Raw genomic sequence first — 20972 nt, forward strand, 5'->3', positions numbered from 1 at the left:
ATCAGAATCCCTTAGCAAAACAGAAAAACATTAGGAAAATAAAATCATTGTCATATTAAATAATATATTTAAAATTAAGTATCTTCCAATGCATAATTCATTTTCACTACTTTCTTGCAAAACATGTATGGGTAGCTATGAGAGAAGATATGAAGCTTTACTGGAAATTTAAATGATGCAGACCCATAGTTAAGAACTGTAATGGTATAGCTGTATTTAAAAAAAAATAATTAAATTGTTTTATTCTTACTGAAATAAAGCTTATATAAGACAGATGCTATTTCTGTACTATTCACCGTGTGGCTGGATCTTCTCTAACAGACTATATCTGAAAAAAACTCAAAACATTGAAACCAAGTCTGCCCCTAAGGCTGATGCAGTCTCTATGACTGCATACTTGAAGTGCTGCCATGACAGGAATGATGAAAAAGCAGTTACTAAGAAAAAAAGAAACGAAGACATTTGAAACATGCAGCCAAAAAGAAATTATTTCTCCACCTACCTAACCTCTATTTAAAACGAACTTAAACAAAAGCACAAACATGTGTGTATTTGTTATCAGTCTCTACAATATGCTCAATTTACCTCTGAGCAGTGGTCATGATGGCATCCACAACTTCAATTATTCTGTGCAGAGCTGAGTCAGTACCTATGGTCATATCAGTGCCACAGAAATCATTGTCTATGGATCCAACCATTCCCACAATGTTAAGGTAAGCATATTTCTTAACAGCCTCTGCATCAATGTTTCCTGTAAAGAAGTATTCAGAGAAAGAACTGTAAGACTATTAAAAAAAAATTAAATTAAGATGTATTGCTTGGGTGCTCTACTTTTATAAACTAAACATATCCAAACATTAAATTATGTTTAGATATTTTAGGCAACAAGGTTAGTCAAAACTACAAACAAAAGCCAGTCAAACATCCAAACAAAAGAATCCTGCACGGAACTCCTTAGAGTAAGGAAGGAAATAAGAGCTTTTCAGTCCATCTCAAAGTGTCAAATAATTATCAAGTTTTGTAACCAACCTTAAAATTGATGGTTTCAAATTAAAACAGTATCATTCAAACTGTAGTCTCAGTGTAGAACATGCAATGAAGAAGCAAAAAGATGCAAACTGGATGTGATTATGGGCATATGTAAACAGTTAGAAACCAGCATCCAACTTTTGAAGACTTCTTTTTGCAACACTGAAAGGCTCTGATTTCATGATTAATAAGCAAACAGAACAGAAAAGCTCCTATTCTATGTCTTAGCAGTGTCTCCCAAGACAGCAATGAAAATGCTGCATCATCCAAGAGTTCTCTAAAGGATCTCAAGGATGAAACACCTTAGCTGCTTAAGCACTTAAAACTACCTTAGTATTGTTGGATGGGATGGTAGTAAATATAATGCCAAATTTTTAATATGAGATTCAAGAACTATGTATCAGTGTGTTTAATGTCTACATTACAGAAAAACAGCAGAAATCATAATGAAAAAATATAACTAATGTCCATGAAGATAAATATAACATTGTGAAGAAGAATCAAAATGCTTTCTATGAATGTATACCATGCATTACAAACCTCTTCTAGAGTTCCAAATATGACTTAATATCTGGTTGACATATTCTACTTAGATTTCTAAAAAGCCATTGACAAAGTCTTTTGCCAAAGGATTTTGAGGAAACTAAGCAGTCACTGTACAAGGCAGAAGGCTTTTCATAGAGTAAATAATGTGAAACAGAGGGTAAAAAATACGAGGCAGAGGGCAGTGGTAAACACAAATTCTTGTATCTTAGGAAGGTAACCAATGGAGTTCTACGGGGATCTGCGCTGTTCAGCACACTCAGCAATAACCTGGAAAAGGGAATGAGCAGCAAAGTGCCAAAGTTCACTGATCAAACTGAATTACTTGGGGTCTAAACATATGGAGTGTTTGAGAAGAAATGAAGACTAGCAAGACACAGTGAGCAGTAAAGTATCAGATGGAATTCATTGCAGATAAATGTAAACTAAGACACATGAAAAAAATGTACCGTAACGTCACAAACAAAATAACACTATTTCCAGCATAATATAAAAATGCTGTTTTCATTAATAAATCAGCTTCAATGCTCAATAGCAGTAAAAAAAAAAATCAAAATATTAGAAAATATTAAGAAAAGAATAGAGAACAAAACAAAGATCATTATACTACTGTGTAGATCCATGGTTTGCCCTCATCTTGAATACTGGGTGCAGTTGTGGTCCTCCCCACCTCAAAACAGGGTAGAACTGGAAAAGGTTCAGAGAAGGGCAACAAAGATGATCAAAGATATAGAACTTACATATAAGGAACAACTAAGCAAACTAGGATTCTTCCATCTAGAAAAAGAGATGATGAAGGGAAAATAAGACAGCTGTAAAATCTCAAGTGGCATGCAGAGAGGAAGCAGGCTTGATAATTCATGGTTTATTCTAACACAGAAACTATGGATATCAAATGATCTAGAAGCCAGCAGGATCAAAATAAACAGAAGAAGATTCTTCACAATCTTCATTATTCAGTGAAGCTGCAGAACTCCTTGCTACACAATGTTTTCAGCAAAATTCTGTATGCTTTCAAGTAGACTGTATACATTCATGAAAGAGAAATTCATTAAGGACTGCTAACAGCATCTGGATCAGGAAGCTCCGAAGACAGAAATGGATGGAACATATCAGAGTTTTTATGTATTATGAGTAACACACAGCATCAACACAGCATTATTTTAGTCTTTACTCTTCCCTATACATTCTCCTGGATGCTATCAAAGGCTGCTACTTGGCTGGCTGTACTTCTATCAACAGCCTCTTAATGTTCTGATCTTAAAGAAATAATGACACACAAGAAGGAAAGCATCATAATTTAATAACATACAAATGTGTAGCTTGTTGTAGGAAATGAATTACCACCTCAGACTGGATATGAGGGGGTAGCGCTTTTTAAGCAAAAGGTATGAAGTTCAGATCCTGAAAATTACTCATAACAGAGGACAAAAGCCACACAGACTGCTGCCCAGTAACTTATTTGGCCTTTTTTGGACCTTTATACACAAGCAGATGTACAGAAACCAAAAGCTATTCTTTTATGAAGAACCACGCGATATCCTAGAATGAACACATTTGACTTTTAAACTTTAGATGTCCCCTCTGGATACAGTCTGCCCACCTGCAGTTAGGGCTCATCACTCCCCTGCAGACTGGAGGGGAAGTCTAGGGGGCCTGAAGGAGCACTGACCTTTCTGTGCCAGCTCTTCCAGCAGCCCGCTCCACTCCTCCCGGAAGAGGTTGGCACCAGTCAAGCTGCCGTCGCCGCCGATCACGCAGAGGTTGGTGATGCCTCTCTGCACCAGGTTGCAGGCAGCCTGCAGGCGGCCCTCGCGCGTGCGGAAGGCTTTGCAGCGCGCGCTGCCGATCACGGTGCCTCCCTGGGAGAGGGAAGAACAGCACTTTTAGTCAGTGATCCACTATATTACTGTACATTTCTAGGATGCATTAGTGATGAGTTTTGTAGCATAACCTCTGTCTTTTAATTACACAGTGAAGTCATGTAATGATATACAAATTATCAAACCTGTGGGAATTTATGTTCAAGAACAGATACACACACAGGGAAAAACAAAATAGAACACTCAAAAATGACTGATAAAGAGCTGCTCTGGAAGGAAAATGCTAAATCACATCAGATTAATTTTAGCAGTATTCAAATGAATAGTTATTACATATATTTAATGGCAAGAGTAAAAGTGATATATTAACTACTTAAGTATTTACATTAAAGTGCCTCGGTGTGGTATTTTCCCCCCTAATATCACAAGATGCGTAGACAATAAGAGAAAAAAATGTACCCCTGAAATTCAAAATTAGCATCCATTGTCATTCCACAGAATTATAGAAATAAATACCTTTAATTCCTTATAGGTCAGACTAATGCTACCCTTTCTTTTTTACTGATTATCTGTTGCATTTATTAATATAAATGAAAAAGCTTCTCTTGGAAACAGTGGTATTTTTAAAAATAACTGAACTGCCCTGTCACTGAAAACTGCTGGGTGTCTTGCTGGAAACACATCATTTACACATCTTCTGGGTGTATGTTGTTCAGTCACTCAAGAAGTTTAATTTTTGCCTTATTTATTACCACAGTAAAAAGTAGTATTAATTAAGACTGAAAAAACTATTTTTTTTTTCCTGCAAGCAAATCTGGAGATGATTACATCACTTTTGCATAAACATTCCCTTCACTTGCAGTAAATCTGTCACATCCATCTAGATTTGAATTTCAAAGCTGCAGTGGCTGTACTGACACAATTCACCCTATCAATAGATGTTTCAGCTCTTGGGCCAGTTTGCCATCTGTGTTGCATAGCTGCTAGTGGAAAGAAAAAACAAAGTGGAACAGAATTCAGCTGTCTCCATACAAAAAGGTAGATGTGTACACACAGAGATGCTAAAAAAAAAATCAGAACTAAAAAATGCCTCTAAAACTAGGTATTTTCATACTTAGAAGAAAACAGCTGCAAAAGGAAAAGAAACTACTTGAAACAAAGTGCTACTTGTTCTGAAATATACAATGGGCTGTAAACTTTTCTCATCAAACTAAACACATTCTATAAGATACATGCTGAGGTTAATTTTTGGTCAGTTGAATTACCATCAATAAAGCTCAGAAAAACGTTTTTCTTTTACACTACACATGTACAGGAGCTTATATCCTGCTCCTGCCTATGGTCTTGTGAAGCTTGGCCACTGGAACTCAATTTTCCTGTCATCACAAGACACATCTGGATGATGCTTAGTCATATTGTTTAGTTTTAGGACTCAATGATCCTTATAGGTCCCTGTCAACTTGATATATTCCATGATTCTACTTACAGATTCTGCAAGATAGACAAGGGGGAAAAAAAGAAGAAAATAAAAACAACAAAACACAGGGGACAAAATACCTTACAGTACTCCAGGGTATTGGTTTTAAAAAAAAAAAAAATGTCTCTGCTAACTGTTTTAGGTTCATTAACTTAAAAAAAACTCCAAAGAAAGCCACGCTTCACCTGCAGGTAGTTTTCAGAAAACTTGGCAAGCAGTAAGGCCTCTTCGCCAAACATAGCACCTGCTCTGGAAGAGGCAACAACATTACCATGCTGAGCAAAAGCTGAGGAGATCCAAACGGCCACACTGCAGAATGTTGTAATAAAAATGTACAAAGTCATTGGCAGTATCTGAGCTCTGCAGAACTGCACTGTAATTACATCCGTTACTATAATTCTAAATCCACTTACACAGAAAGGCAACACGGTTTCGTAAGAAATTAATTGCCTTACAAAACACACCTTCTTTCATGTTTTGGTCCTATAATGTCTTTTTTTATTAAATGCAGACTTGCCAATATGGCTTTAGGAGGCTAATGACACGTGATGTTGCAAATCTAGAACAAAGGTTTTCAAGATTATTTCTGGGCTCCAAATTCAAGACCACACCAAGATCTTTAGCAAGTATCACTGCAGAAATCAGGCTCTGCTGGAAGTGGTACATGCTGGTCACTCTGTCACCACACAGTCCAAATACATAACTCCAGGGGTTGCCTGGATCTAGAATTTTGGCTCTTCTGTTTGAATAAAGAGGTTTTGGGTCCCACTCTCACCCCTTAGCACTTACCACTTGGAGGATACTCGAAACACTTTCCCATGAAACTTCTACAATATTATCACCTCCATCGACCATTCCCTGGTAACCCTGTAAAAGGGAAAGTATTTCATAAGTCTGATTTTTAAAACTACATCAAATTTCCACTACAGTAATACTCCCTTTGTGCACTTTAATACAACTTTAATTAGAAACATTGAATAAAAAAATACTCAATTTAAATGGAACAATATTCAAGAAGATATCACTGCTTCTTTTATGGGGAGAAAAAGCAAAACAAACCCTCTTCCTAAAAGATCAGTTTCAAAAACAATGTTAAGATAAGGTAATACTTTACAGAGATTACACAGCTATAAAGCTACAACAGTAATGTGCTTCTCCTTTAAGAACAATTTTTTTTTTTTCAAAAAATCTACCAAGAACTTTGAAATGCATTATAAAATATGTTCCTTAAAAACATAACCTCAGCCTGTGGCCATGAACTTAGGAAATCTTTGTAACACACTGTACATCTTTTCCCCCAGTGCTGGAAATAAGCAAAACAAGATAAGGAGCAATAACCAAAATTTTTTCATGAAAGAACAGGAAATCAGATGACACAACCTTTTTTCTGTTTTTTTGAGGCAGTCATACAATACATAAAAGACATTAGTAGGAAAAAAATATAATTTTTAGTGATGCATTTAAGAAATTCCTAATATCTTTAACTTAAATGGTCTTCTAAAACCAATGCATGGTGTAATAAGAGAAGAACTACACTTATTTGAAAGAAGGGAAACTACCCAAAAAGCAGCTAAAGGGTTTTGCCTGGTTTTGTTTTATTGCCTCTCTACAAAAATACTAGCAGAATGGCAATTGCAGATTCTTTTCCATTAGGTGATATTGTGAACATTGATTAAGAAAAAAAAAAAACAACAAAGAAAAAGAAAAAGAAAAAGAAAAAGAAAAAGAAAAAGAAAAAGAAAAAGAAAAAGAAAAAGAAAAAGAAAAAGAAAAAGAAAAAGAAAAAGAAAAAGAAAAAGAAAAAGAAAAAGCAGCCAAGTCGTAAGTTTGGAAAACCTTAACTGACAGACACCAGAATAAAACTGGAATTACCACTCAACTTTTGGACATCTGTTTAAATCCACAGGGAAAATCATAACATGTTAAAGAAAATAAAAGAAAAACTACTAAAGAAAAATAAGCATGACAATGTTAATGTCTCCATTTTTAGATTATGTGTACATATTCCCCACACTAAGGAACAAGTAGTTAACATTTTTTTCTCTGTGCAGTTTTTTTTCAAGAAGTCAGGAAATAGAAAAAGAAGGGAGTTCAGAAAACAGCAAAACTGACATTATAAACTGGAAAAATTTAATTTGGCATAATTCAGGGTATATGCAGAATTTACTCCATACGCAGTAACTTGGAAACATATTAAGCCTAAAGTGGCTTAGTATTCATACAATATATATGATTTTTTATGTCAAATTTTGAGTCCTCACTAGCATGAGAAAATACAAATGTAAAAATAACCTGGATACAGCAAAAGTACCTGTTACTAAATTAAGCATGTCAGGATTCCAGTACAGATTCCAAGTGGAAAGCATGAAAGTTTCTGCTCAGTGGGACTTGACTGAATAATTTAGAGACAATATGATAAAGCAATAGCAAAAGCATCCAGATGAAAAACTACTTATGTCTTTAATTTCTGCCATCCAGACCTTTTCAATATCTCGTACACTCTCCAGATAACTTTGACAAGTACCTAATGTATACACACAGAATGGTGTGGGTTGAACAGGACCTTAAAAGATCATCACCTTCCAGTTCCCCAGCCACCAGCAGGGACATCTCGCCCTAGACCAGGCTGCTCAATGCCCCATCCAACCTGGCCTGGAGCACTGCCAGGGATGGGGCACCCACAACCCCTCTGGGAAACCTGTTCCAGTGACCACTCCCACAGTAAAGAATTCCCTCCATCTAGATAACCCTACATTTCCACTCTTTCAGTTTGCCCCCATTACTCCTTGTCCCATGACTAAAGTTCCTGGTGAACTATATTCCCAGTTCCCTTGTGGGCCCCTACATACAGGACATACTATTTCTATGTTAATGTATACACACACAATGACTTGAAGAGCTAAGCCATTATTTACACAATTTGTTAAAATTAGAGCAAAATCAAAAAGGAATAATACTTAATCTACAGCAACTTAAAAAAATTCTCCCTCAGATAAAGTGCAAAGATCCTCAGAAAGAAACATTACAGTAGATACAACTAAGCTTGATGATCGCTAGTAAGTTACTAAGTTCATTCATCACCAGCTTTGCTTGTTTGCTTTTTTTTTTTAAACATAGAATTCAATGTTCCTTATATCATTCAGTAATGGAGTGAAAGCTTTTCCTCTAAGTATTTCTACTGACAACTACAATAACTCAAGAGATCCACTGGCAGTAAATAGTGTAATGTTGCATCTTAATTCAGTTTGTAACGCTGACTACAATAAGCTGCACTGAGAGCTGACAAAATATGGACAGTACATGTGTGCTCAAGTCATTCACCTTCCACTTTAACTTGAGAGGAAAAACAAAAGTGCAGGAGTTCATCTCTGTGCAGACAAATGAGAAGTGAGGATGTATTAACAATTCCTCCCACAACAAGGTAAGGGCAGGGAACCTTTGGAATCATGATCTGTTTGAACTGTTATATGAACTTTTCTTAATTCAGTTGTCTGCAAAGTATGTATATGCTACCTCTGAATAAAGCAGACAGAACTGTCACATTGTTTTCCACACCGTTAAAAGATACAAGCTATAGAATTAGAACAGCTTTTTAAAAAAGCTATTGGGGAAAAAAAAGAATTACTAATTCTTTCTACAATTGAGTATAAATGATGATGATCTCCATTTATTGTCTCAGATAGATAAACACTGATAAGGACTGGACAATGTATGTTTGAAGATTTACCACTGCTCCAATTGTACAGTTACTGAAAATCACTAGCAGATGTGACTACTGACCTTAATATGAGGGTGGGAATCTGTCAATTTATATTAAAAAAGTAAATTTTTACTTATATCCTAAAAATGTAGGTGCTTGGGTACTGAGATACTAAAACTGTGGGGCAAGAATGGAAAAAATGAACTGTCAAAAATACAGCGTATGAAGATCAGCTCCATTTTATGTTTAATCCTTCATGTACCCAAAATCTAAATATTCAAAGAAGAAGAAGAAATCTCTGTGGGTCCAATGCTCACAGGGTACATTTAGACACACTGCAACTCCAGGAAAGCGTGGCAGGAACAAACATGGCTTCCAGCCTGAACTCTGAAGACAAAAGCTTTCGAAAAAGAACAATCATCTTCTGATGTGCTACATGCGAGACATTTGGGGCTTTAACAGTTATGTGAATTTACTACCTGAGGATTCTTAGCCATTGCTCAACAACATAAAATAATATTGCCACTGAGTGCACAAACCCCCACAGAAAAGACATGAAGTTTGCCTCACAGAAATCCATGACTGCTGTACCATTGCACTCCCAATGCTAGCCTTTTGAGAAAAAGACTCTTAATCAAGATGCAGAATCTAAAAGCTCCACAGCTTAGTAGCAAGAGCATGCATCCACTGGGAACTATGTGCTTCAATCCTGGAAAAAGGGCAGGTGATTTGTATAAATATTTAACACCTCATGTTTCTAAAATTGAGCTGCCATAAATGAGAGGCATCACTTTTTCTTCCCATTCTCAATTAAAACAGAAAAACAAGACAAAACAAAAATTAACCTGAGTTTAATAGTTTCTGATTAGTGAAAAAAAAAAAAAAAAGAAATTAAATTAGCTCCCTAGAACACCCTGATACTCTACACATACTTCCAGCTCCTAGATTTCCATACCATGAGTGAAATTAATCCATGGGTATTCAAATTTTAATTCAGACTGGAGTAGATTTGAGGAATAATGACATGATAGTCAAGAAGGATAACTACAGACTAAAATAAAATATTAAAAATACAAAACTGTGAAGCTAGCAGAACTGTATAGATTTGCAATTAATAGCAAAAATTTGAAATGTGCTAACTTCGGTGAATTAAGAAACACAAGGGTTTTTTAAATTTTATAGCTAAAAATTCACAGGTTTTATATAAACTATAAAAAATATATAGAACAAGTAATAGCTTTTATATAAATTATCTCCTAGTTTTCATTTTCACATGAGTTTACTCTTTTTTTCCTTTTGGGACTTGAAGTCCAAATAGGCCATGAAGTCCAGTATGTAACTGTTTCTTTCTTTGGGCTTTCAAAAACCATTTTTAAAAAGGCTAGAAAATTACTTAGATCTTATTCATTACCAATTTTAATTCAATTATCTTAGTAATCTCTCATCACAAGATGAAGAAAAACGGAGTTAGGAAAACAGAGTTACTTTTTTACTTAGAATATGGAACTAGTGCTGCCCACAACTGTAGAAGACAGATGGTTTTGCAGTGCAAAAAAAGTTCATTTGACAGACACAGCTACAGGAGAAATAGTGTATGATGACTACAGCAAAGTAAGCTTGAAAAGGCTGAGACCTATAACTCAATTTTTGTATCCAAATAAGAATACTTTTTTCCTTCTTTTGGATACGGTCACTTCAGGATTTTCCTTCATTATTTTGGAGCAGCTTCAATACAAATATTTTATCCTGACCTATGTGTTTAAATGCTCAAAATGTAGGCTTAAGATACACTATCCTCTTTGCTTAACACACTCAAGTCACATTCAACAAACTGTAACTCAGAGGGAACACATTATTAAAAGCATTAAATAACTCAAGCTATACCCAAAAATGCATCCCCTCTTTATACACCACAAAAAGGCTTAGAACAGGGAACATTAGTGACACGTATCAGAAGATTTTTGCTTCTATTACACTTGTCACCTTCACCTGTTCCCCATTTCAAAGGGGTAAAATTAAACAGCTGTTTCATTTCAATGCTTGCAACTCTGTTTCTCTGAAGTACTTGTAGGCATTGTGAAGGAAAACTGACTTCATATTTCAATTATCACCAGTCAGAGAAGAACAAAGCTTAGTGTTCAGTACATTACAAAATACAGAACTGAATGGACTAATCTAGAAGCAAGATCTTTTTCAGAGCCCAAACTTGCAATGAAATGTGCATTTCCTCACAGACCCTGCTGTTACATTGAAGACAGAAGGACAATATATATGGGAAACTGAAAATACCCAACATTGACTAATTTTTTTACAATCACTTTTCATTGAGAATTATCTGTGACTTCACATTGGCCAACTCTACCAAACACAGGAACATCCTAACCTAAATAGCACTATTTTGATAAGTCCAGTCCACAAAAAACAAATATTCAAATTTCTCTTGAAATTTATCACTCCGTGATACCGAATATATTTAAAAGGTGAAAAAATATGGCAATTCTTAAGCTTGATTAAAAAATAAATTCAAACCCAAGTTCTGGCCTTAAAGATGCCCAAAACACCCTTCTTACTTCCAGAGCAGTATCTGACCCATTTCAGTGAGCCTGCAAAACAGCTGAACACTGAAGGAATTCCAGAGATTGGCCATGTAATTAGCACACACTAAGTATTCAGACCAACTTGCCCTAGCACAGTAGTAGGAAAGAATTTTGGAGCACAGTCCTCTGCTTATTTGCATTTCAATGTACTTTGCATCTCATTAGTAAATGAGCTATAGCAATAAGCAGACAGGGAAAAAAATTGATTAACAGCTACTTTTAAAGAAAAATTCTGTATTTACCATGCACAAAACTAAAACAAAAGCATTTTCTAAGCACTTCTATGAATTCTAATACTCCATATTTTTATATTAAAGTTAAGACTCTATTGGGAACCTACCAAGCTTTCTCTCATATAAATTTTTTGTTATGATTTGTAATAACCTCAAACCACTAATGAGATGTACAGGAATTCCAGTGGGAACAGAATCAATACATTTACTGTATTGTTTAATCTACAAAAATTGTAGAAAAACTGAAAGAGTCCTTTACAAGGAAGCCTAACTGCAAAAGTCTTCCAGAAAGAGAAATACGTGGAACATCACCTTGGCACTGACACTGAACTTGCCCCATATTTTTTTCTTATTGTATAATTGCTACAGAAATTTACAATATTTCTGCACATACAGTTACAAATTTCAACCACAAAATTCTGATGTCATGACAGACCAATGAGGGTCAAGTTTTTGATGTGGCTTTTTTTTTGTTTGTCGGTTGAGTTTCTTCAGTTGCAACCCATAAGCCAGGCAAGATGGCACCAGTGCCACAGTACTCTTGATCAAAACCAAGTTGTGCAATCTGTGAAGTGAAGATGAGGATACATCCTTATCATACTCTAGGAAAATGGAGTCTAAGGATTTAAAAATCAGCAGTTTAAACAGGTTTAGGAAAATATTTATGAAGTACAATAAGTGGGGCCAAACATCCAACAAGTGCACAGATATGTAGCCCGCTGCAGGGTGACAACTGCTTTCAAGTCTTTGGTGGCACAGAAAGAATTCCATATATTCAAGAAATTACTTTTAAATTACATAGTTTAAGAATATACCTTGTGAGATGTAAATTTCCATAAAAATAAAAAGCACTAAATAAAACACACAGTGAAAAAGAATGGCACCTACAACATTTTTTTAATTTGTACTATTTAGTCTCCATGGTATTTTTACAAAAACTCAAGTTTAGTCAGAAGATAAAATACAGAATGAATGAAACAAAACTAACCTCATAAATAAAATAGACTTTGGCATTTACATAGATTCCCATGCGTACTACTGCCCGCACAGCAGCGTTCATACCTGGGAAGAAAAAGCAAAATCACATTGTTAAAGTCATCCAGCACTTTCTGTATAGCAAAAGTATTGTGTCTTGAAAAGAAAGGGAACATTAATTCATTCCTAAAGAAAGACAATGACCAGCATCCATTAAAACAGAAATTTGCTTAATGACAGTGTAAGCAGCCCATGAGTATGAAGGGTTCAGAATTATTCTTTGTTACAATAATTATGTGAATGCCAGTGTGTGTGTTAATCAGAGATTAAATTGCTGCTGACTGCAAAATAGCATTGTAGAAGTTACAGCTACTGAACAACAAAGTAAATTAATTTTGCAATAATGGTTAGTTTCCAGTCTGAAATACAAAGCATTCAGCAAGCTAAAATTTAGCTTCTTCAAATGAGAAAATATATTTGAACAGTTTTTCTGGGATTTCCAAAATAACACAGGTGTATATACAGCATTTTGTGGGGAGCAGAGCCAAAGGTGACCTGGACAGATGCTCATTTAAAAAGACAAAAGTAGCAGTAAATTAACACAAATAAAACTACATTGACTCATTTGGCAGAAAAGTGTCAGAACACCACTTTGGTCCCAAAAATGCAAAGCTCTGATTGGAATTCCCTATTCAAATGACATCTGACAAACAATAATCCTGGAAAATCTTCCATTTTCCCATGGTCAAACACTTAACCTCCTGAGCAACAGTGGAAGTTCCACTGGTCCCTCTACACAGGCCAAATGAATTTCTCTTATAATTCATTCCTTCAGATATTGCATTACCTTACCCATTATTCAGGAACTTTCAGAACTAATCAGAACTAATTGCTTCCATACCACCAAAACAGACATAAGAGATCACACAAAGCATGAAGAGAGAAATAGTTAGGCTACACTGACAGTCTTGGCACATCAGTAAAAAACAGATGCAAGAAGGATGACAACCCAAAGTGCTAGGCACCAGTTTGCCAAATATGCTGCATTTAATATCAAAACAGCCAAGTAGCAGGTAAGCTCTGCTGCTCAACACAGGTGTTAAGTGTTCACCTCTCTGCCGATATAAAAGGCTTGTAACTAGAATATAAAAACAACACAGCGAGTCACAAAGATCTAATCCTACAGTATCTACCTTTACTGCAAAAAATATTAAGCTGTAAAAGTCAAGCTGTCTAAAGAATCGGGCTGAGTTTTTCTCAAAGATTTATTACTTATGAGTATACCAGAAAGTCCCTGAACTTGCTCAAGGTGAAACAAAAAAATTAAGTTTGCCAAAACCAAAAAGTTGATTTTGCTGTTTGCATAGATGTCACTTACACTTAGGACAAAAATCAGAAGTAACAGTGTTTTCACGTAAGTTCAGTTTTAGAAAATTGTAGCAAGAATTCTTTCAGCCAGTCGGCCTTGTGGCATAGCTGGAAAAAGCTTTCAAATGCCAAGACAGCTAAAAGCACAGCTTTAGACAAAGAACTGGATGATGCCAAAGAAAAACAGAGAATCTCATCTGACAGCCTGTAATGAAAAGAAAGCATGATAAATCTCAGAACAAACAGAGCAAAGTTATCTCCTCAGTGAAAGAGTTTTCATAACAAAATTAACACCCCTGAGAGACAAAGACCTTTAATTTTAACAAACTGACAGCTCATCACAGCACTGCCATTTTCCACAAACAGGAACACTCAGCACAAGGTACTCCTTTCACTAAAGCCCACATCTTGCTTCTATTAAAGCACATGTTTTGTGGGAGGCTTTTTTGTTGTTGCTGTTTGGTATGGAGGTTTTTTGGCAGTTCTGTTTTGGCTTTTGGGGTTTTTTTGGAGGAGGATTGTTGTTGTTTAGTTGCTTGTGGAAAGTTTGTATATAAATCCTTAATACAGCCATATAATTTTCTTATTGAATACCTTTCAGTTTCCATGTTTATTGCATGAAAAATAGGTAAAATTCACAATTTGCCTGCTCTGTGAAAAGGAAAGAACCCAGGGAAAAAAAAAAAACTGTAATCCCACAGATTACAGACAGCATCTTCCCAGTACTACCACTGCAGTTTTATAAATTTAGGTATCGTAGATTTTATTGCTATTTCGTGTTGTATATTTCATCTCCTTATAGAGAAAAAGGACTTGGTTGTCTGCTGGCAAGCTCCTGGCTTATATTTCAGAAAGGCTGAGGACTAAAGGATATTAGAATTTGACACCTACAAAATACAGTCAACACATGACAGCTTTAGACTTCTGCAGTTTGGCCGTCTTAACTGAAGTAATTCAAGGAAAAAACTAAAAAAATTCATGAAGCCTCTGTAGAACTGTCTAATAAAATTTCATTATTTGTGGAGTCTTACAAAAGTATTTGTGAATTACTGTAATAACCATGAAATGTTATTACTCATGCTTATTACTTTATAAGAGATTTAACAGGTTAACTGTGGATTTAGTCCTGAATAATAAATGCAGTTTGATAAACATATAGGATTAGAATAGCAGCTTCAAAAGAAAGCCACAAGTAAAACCAGTATTTTTTTTAATAATATAAGAATTATTTTAAATGTTTCTGAATTACTACTGGCTTTTGCTTTAAAGCCTTGGAAAGAGGGAAATATTTATTTTGCTCTTTTGGACTCAGCAAAGATTAAGTGAAATGCAACTACTTTCAGGGCTTTACATAACATCTGAATTTAAAAGTTGATAATTTATTGTCCTTGATCTTGTTTATTCAATTGTCCTTAAAAGGAGCACTTGGTTTTCATAATAGGGTTACAAACAAAATTGCAGAAATCTTTAAATTATTTCAAAGGCTCTCTCTGCCTCCTAAAGAGTACCCCTCTCTTGTGCCTACATCCTGGTCCATGTACATATGCAACGCTACAGAGGCGGTTCTACATGAGTTTGTGTTTAAGCCAAGTTTGCCTTGCTTTAGTCAGCCAGACATGCCTTTAAACAAATAACTGTAACATAAACCATTCAAAAGCAAAATCAAGACTATGCATCTTGGACAAGCATCAAGAAATACTTAAGTATCACCAATTTTAAAGATAAACATTGGCTTTAATGCAGGCTTAATGACTTAGCACATATGTTTCAGTGCTACCCTGAATAAAGATTCAGACTTAAAAGACTATATAGCAAAAATCACTAAGGAAAATGTCTAAACATTACCAAACAGGAAGACTTTATTCAAATGTGTAAATGGTTATGTCAGTAAGAGCCTATAGTCATCAAAAGAGAAGCAGTCAAATACAAAACTGAACAAATCAATAAAAACACAACTTGAATTTGTTTCATTTACTTTTAATTACATTACAGATTTTATTGCATGTAATCAGTAATTATTCTAGATACATGAAGAAAACATTACACAGTTTTCCTGAACACCAACTGTATTAGATCAGAACATTCTGCTGCACAAATATATACAACAGCAGAACATCTAGATGGCAAATGTATCTCCTCAAAAACTAAAATAAAAATCTTGAGACCAGTTTCAACCACTGAATCCACTAATTACAGAAGCAGCTTCTCAAAAATACTAAATGCATTGAAATAGTTACACACATACATTAATAACTACATTCCTTAATTTCGCATACAAATAGTACTTATAGTATCATATCTATAGACACATGTATATGTATTTCATATACATGCCTATTTGCATGCACTATTTTTAGCTGGAAAAAGTGCCTTTTGGGGGGCTAGAACTCAACAATTCCTTGTGATTATGTTCAAATGACGTAAGTGTTAACAAATAAACTCTAATTTGGATGACATAAGAAGAGCGTGGGTTGTTTTCATTTGTGACTTTTTTTTTTTAATATTTATTTTACTGTATTATTTGAGAAGCTTATGGTGGAAAAAGAAATTTTGCCACCCATACAAGATCAATGCATTTACACTACTATATTAAATACGTCCTTAGCCTGTAATGCTTCAAGAGCAGAAATATGTAAACCTCTGCTTCCACAGTCATGGTCAGTGGTATTCCAAAGCTCTGGAATCCAAAAGGCTTCTTCAGGTTTCTTTTTAAGCTGTTTTTAACTCAGTATTTGCTGAAGGAGCTGAGCTTTTTAATTTGTTCAGTGCAAAGATTTCTTCTTCCAATCTATGTCACCAGGACAAGACTTGTATATCTACACTACTAACAAAGCCTTGGAACTTTGGTTTGGCTTTGGTTTGGTTTTTGGGAAGCCTGGAATGCTTTGAACGTAGAGATATGAAACTCTTTATTTCAGCAGGATGGGCTGTGATATTCCAGACCATTACATCCCTTACTTATGCTGTCCTCCTCAACACTGAATCTTTGAGTTTATCTGAAAAACAACATGGCCCCCTGTTCAAAGACAACGACCTTGAGTCAGTTGGCTGGGCAGCAGCTCCACAGCCACAAGCACATCCTTCCCCAGGAGTGCACAATCACCTTCTGTCAGCAGCTTCCCCGCGACGCTTCCTGCCGCCGAGCCGTACCTACCACGGTCCCGGAATAGGCTCTTCGGAGGCTGTGTGAACGTCAGTGACCTACAGTGGTCAAAACTGTCTGTGGCAGCCACTGGCAACCCACAGAAAATTCAACCCACAGAAAATTCAACCAGCGTACTTCATGTCCTGAAGCAGAATGGCCAGAGAATCCAACAAAGTGAGAAGCGTGACTTATTAAACCCCATTTATTAAACCACCTTCCTGAGCTGCAACCAGTACAATTTAGAAATACCCCAGAAACTGAACCAACCCATAAATGTTGAGAATTGATTGTCAGAACTTCTTTTGCCTCTCACGGTACTTGTGATTACAGTCAAAAGCACATTTTTTGTTCACAATTTAACAGCTGGTTAGCTGAAGTTATAAGACTGTCAAGTTTAATACTTATACATATTATAAGTGTACTAAATAGAAATCTTTTTTTCCTGTGAAACAGGATCACTGATAAATTCTTTAACTTTCACAAAGAAAAATTCTACAGTCTTTAAAATTCTACAGGTAGAAAAACAAAAAAGAAAAATGAAACTTTCAAGGAAGTAGCACCAATGCGGGGAACTAACTGAAAACTTAACATGCCCTATAAATAGAAAGCCTTGTGTAATTTACATAACTCTACTTTTAAATTATTATAGGTACAAATAACAGGAAAAGGGATTAATTTCACCTTAAAATAATTTCACATATATTTTAGTCTATGCTCAGACTTACAGCCCAATCTAAATACTGGCACCTATTAAGATTTTGTGTCTAACAGGTGCTTTTTCTACTCAATTGTTTGTGAGTTTCATTTGGATTACAGATATTTTGAAGACTTTTAGTGTCTGACAAATCTAAAACAAAACAGAAGACTGGAACTTTAGAACTTTTTTGCCTATTTCTGAGTCAGTAGCTTTGCCTCACCTACACTTTGCTTGGACAGATTATTTTCAAATAGCAGCAACAGCAGCAAACTTCCTTCTACATGTACTCCAGGACTTCACTTCTCTCACACATTGACACTCTGTCCTCCGAAGGGCAAATGACAGGGCATGACTCATTCTGTCCCTTGTTTAACTCCTAACCTTCTAACTGACTTGAGGCCGCTTATTTTACACACCTCTGCTGCTACCAAGATAGTAAGGGGTTATGGTCACACACTGTGTTGTGTGATTCAGGTGAAATAATCAAGTTCTAAAATGCTGGGAAGGTTATTTCCTTGTTCTTCAAAGTTAGGATAACAATGCTGCCAGGGAAACAGCTTGGAAGGCATCCAGTTTACTTTTTTTGGTCTTTGTGACAACCCCACTCTTAGACAGTAACTTTCACAGGCTGTTGTTACTTTGGAACTCTCCGTGCTTCTGTGGCAATCTGCCAGATGTAAAGTCTAGATGTTACCCTTGGATCCTGCAAGTCCTTCAAATGCCTTAATTCACACAGTGGCCAGTGAAGATTAGTACTTTATAAAAGGAGATGCATCTGCTGCTGCATTATATAATCTCCAGCCACGCGGAAGCAAGTTGCAGGGCTCAGCCTCTTGCTGGGCACGCTACTGCTGCTTCAGGCAGTGCCCTGCCACACTTTTAAATTAAAATGGCGATTTGGCCATCAGACCATTAAGACAGGGATGCTCTGATTCTCAGTTCCTCCTAGAATCATTTAGCAGTGGAACTGATGTCACTGAGGGTAAACTGGATAAAACTTGAACAAGTGTAGCCCCACCGAGGGGTAAGAGAAGCCATATAAAAGCATCGATTTGTTTTTTCCTCCAGAACTGCAACATTTTCCTCCTCAATGGTAACAAATCCCTTTCATCCCGATTAGAGTTTCGGATAATCCTAGGTAAACCCGGGGGCTCCCCGTTATTCCTGCGGGCAGGGGGAGGGAGGATGCTTCTCCCAGCCCAGATGACGCAAAGAGGCGGAATCTGCAGCGACTCGCAGCGGATCACGTACACACCGGCGGAGGGAGGGAGGGAGCGCGGAGACACTGGTCCACCGCATGGACGCGCCGGGAAACCCGGGTAAGGGGCGAGGGGAGGCTGCCCCGGCCGCGGGCTCGTCCCGGCACCTCCCGGTGTAAAATCTGGGGAGAGACCAGTCCTCAAACCGCCGAGCTCACGCAGAACGAAAGGAGAGGCTCCCACCCCCCATTCTCTTCACAAACGCGAATGAGTGCCGCTTCTTCTTTAAGTGAAAGTACTCTCGAGACAGTCACGGCGAAAAAAAAGTAAAACAAACGTAAATTAAGAGAAGGTGCTAAAAGCAATTATCATTGATTGAACAACTCTCCTCGTATAAGCAGAGCAAAAGTCCTCTCGAACAGCACGGAGCATTGCGTGCTTGAAATCTTAATTCACTGAAACTTCAAACTATTATCATAGAATCACAGAATATGCCGAGTTGGAAAGGACCCATTACGATATTCTGGTAGGAAAGGGGAAACGAAAGCGTAGGAAAAAATGTATTCTTGACTAGATATATTGTGATCAAGCCTCTTTTCTTTCCCATCCCTCTTAAGGTCTGCAGGTCTTTTGTTCGCCCTGTCCTGTAGTAGCTACGACTTCCTCTACACTGAAGAGATTTAAGGCGAGACACGTTTCTAACATACTCCTACGGGGGGAAAGTAAACCACCATCTGAGCGTTCTAAACCACGGGTAGGAACATAAACGTGTTGCTGGTGCCAAAACGAAGTGAAAAGCAGATGAGGCGAGGGCTGGCAGAGCCCCAGCAGCGCAGCCAAGCCTCCCACCCGCCGTGCAGGGCAGCACGACCTCCTCCTCCCCCGCTCGCATTAGCCATCCCTCCTCACCCCACCATCTCCCGAGGGAACGAGACATCTTGGTAGTAAAAGTTACTGCAGCGTTTCTACCCCTCTCCCTTGCCCAGCCTGGGGCTGAGGAAACGTGGAGAGGAAGGGAGAGGGGAAGAAGGGGTAAGAAGGGAAGAAGGGATGTTTGAAACTCAAGCGCCCAGGCCGTGCAAAAAATATTTATCTTTTAAATGCGCTTAGTAGGAAAGCCGGGTCGAAGGCCAGCACGGAATGAGGAACCCGAGCACCACTGCAATCCCGTGTGAACCGCTCCCAAAGCCCTCTCTCCACTCCCTCCATGTGCCGCACCGCGGCTTGCCGACACCAGCCCTGAAGCAGCCCACGCTGTTTCCCCGGCCTCCCGCATGGGCGCCCTGCCAGCCGGGGAGGCCCTTCCTTCCTGCCCCTCACACCGCCCTCGAGGGGCTCCTCGCCCTCTCCTGCTGCTGCCCCACTCTCCACACTGCCCGCAGCTCCCCCGCGTTCTGCTTCCCCCTCCGCTCCTTCCCTTCGTCCTCCCCGTGCTCCCGGAGTAAACGGCGTGAGCCGCTACCTTGGGCATCGCCGCCGCTGGTCAGCACCGCGATGGCCTTCCCGGCGCCCGAGAGGTTCTCGAAGAACTTGGGCTGGTGATCCATGGCGCTGCGGGAGCGGCACCGGCGGGCGAGGCGGAGCGCGGTGGCTGAGGGAGCCCCTGGCCGCCGGGGTCTGCCCCCGCTCCGCTGGACCGAGCGTTCGGCCTCTGCGGGAAAAGAGTCTGAACAGCCCGGTGTGGGTGTGTGGTTACCGACAGGTAAACCTCTGCAGAAAACCTAAGGGAAGGGGCAAGACTGTGTGCAAAAGCCCAGGGAAAAAAAAATAGAGCGCGCAGAGCAGCAGCTCTTAAGCTCCTCTGCCCCGCCGCCCTCCGCTCTGCCCCGCCGCCGCGCCCTCCCCGCGCGCCGCTGACAGCGCGGCGCGGCCCCGCCCCCTCAGCCCTGCGGGAGCGGCGCTGACGGGCGGGCGGCGCGGCCAATGAGCGGCCGAGCTGGCGCCGCGAGCGCGGCGGGCGGGGCGGGGGCGCTCGCGGGGCGCGGGCAGGTGGGAGGGGGCGGCCCCAGCGGGGCGGGAGTCTCGGCGCCGCCTCCCCGCCTTCCTTCCCCTTCCCCCTCTCCTTCCCGGCGCCCGAGGTGGGGGCGATGCGGGAACATGGCTGGCGCCTTGGCACGGCGGCAGCGCGGGGGAGGGAGTTGTGTTGGCTAGAGCTGGCTCATCCTCCCCGCAGTAGCGGCTGAGGA

The 20972-nt window shown here is 38.6% G+C and overlaps 1 protein-coding gene across 3 annotated transcripts in view; it reads right to left on the reverse strand.

Annotated features, from left to right (window-relative positions):
- PFKP (phosphofructokinase, platelet) overlaps positions 1–20626 on the reverse strand; it is a 42538-nt gene extending 21912 nt beyond the window's left edge. For all 3 annotated transcript variants that reach the window (XM_084210620.1, XM_084210619.1, XM_084210618.1), the window contains exons 1-5: positions 20249–20626; positions 12391–12464; positions 5662–5739; positions 3245–3434; positions 586–751 (exon numbers count right to left, since the gene is read on the reverse strand). In XM_084210620.1, coding sequence (XP_084066746.1) covers positions 586–751; positions 3245–3434; positions 5662–5739; positions 12391–12464; positions 20249–20333 — 593 coding nt within the window. In that variant the 5' untranslated portion in view covers positions 20334–20626. The remainder of the gene's footprint in view (positions 1–585; positions 752–3244; positions 3435–5661; positions 5740–12390; positions 12465–20248) is intronic.
- Positions 20627–20972: the final 346 nt, after the last annotated feature.

This window comes from Fringilla coelebs, assembly GCF_963513975.1.
Source record: "Fringilla coelebs genome assembly, chromosome: 1".
NCBI lineage: Eukaryota > Metazoa > Chordata > Aves > Passeriformes > Fringillidae > Fringilla > Fringilla coelebs.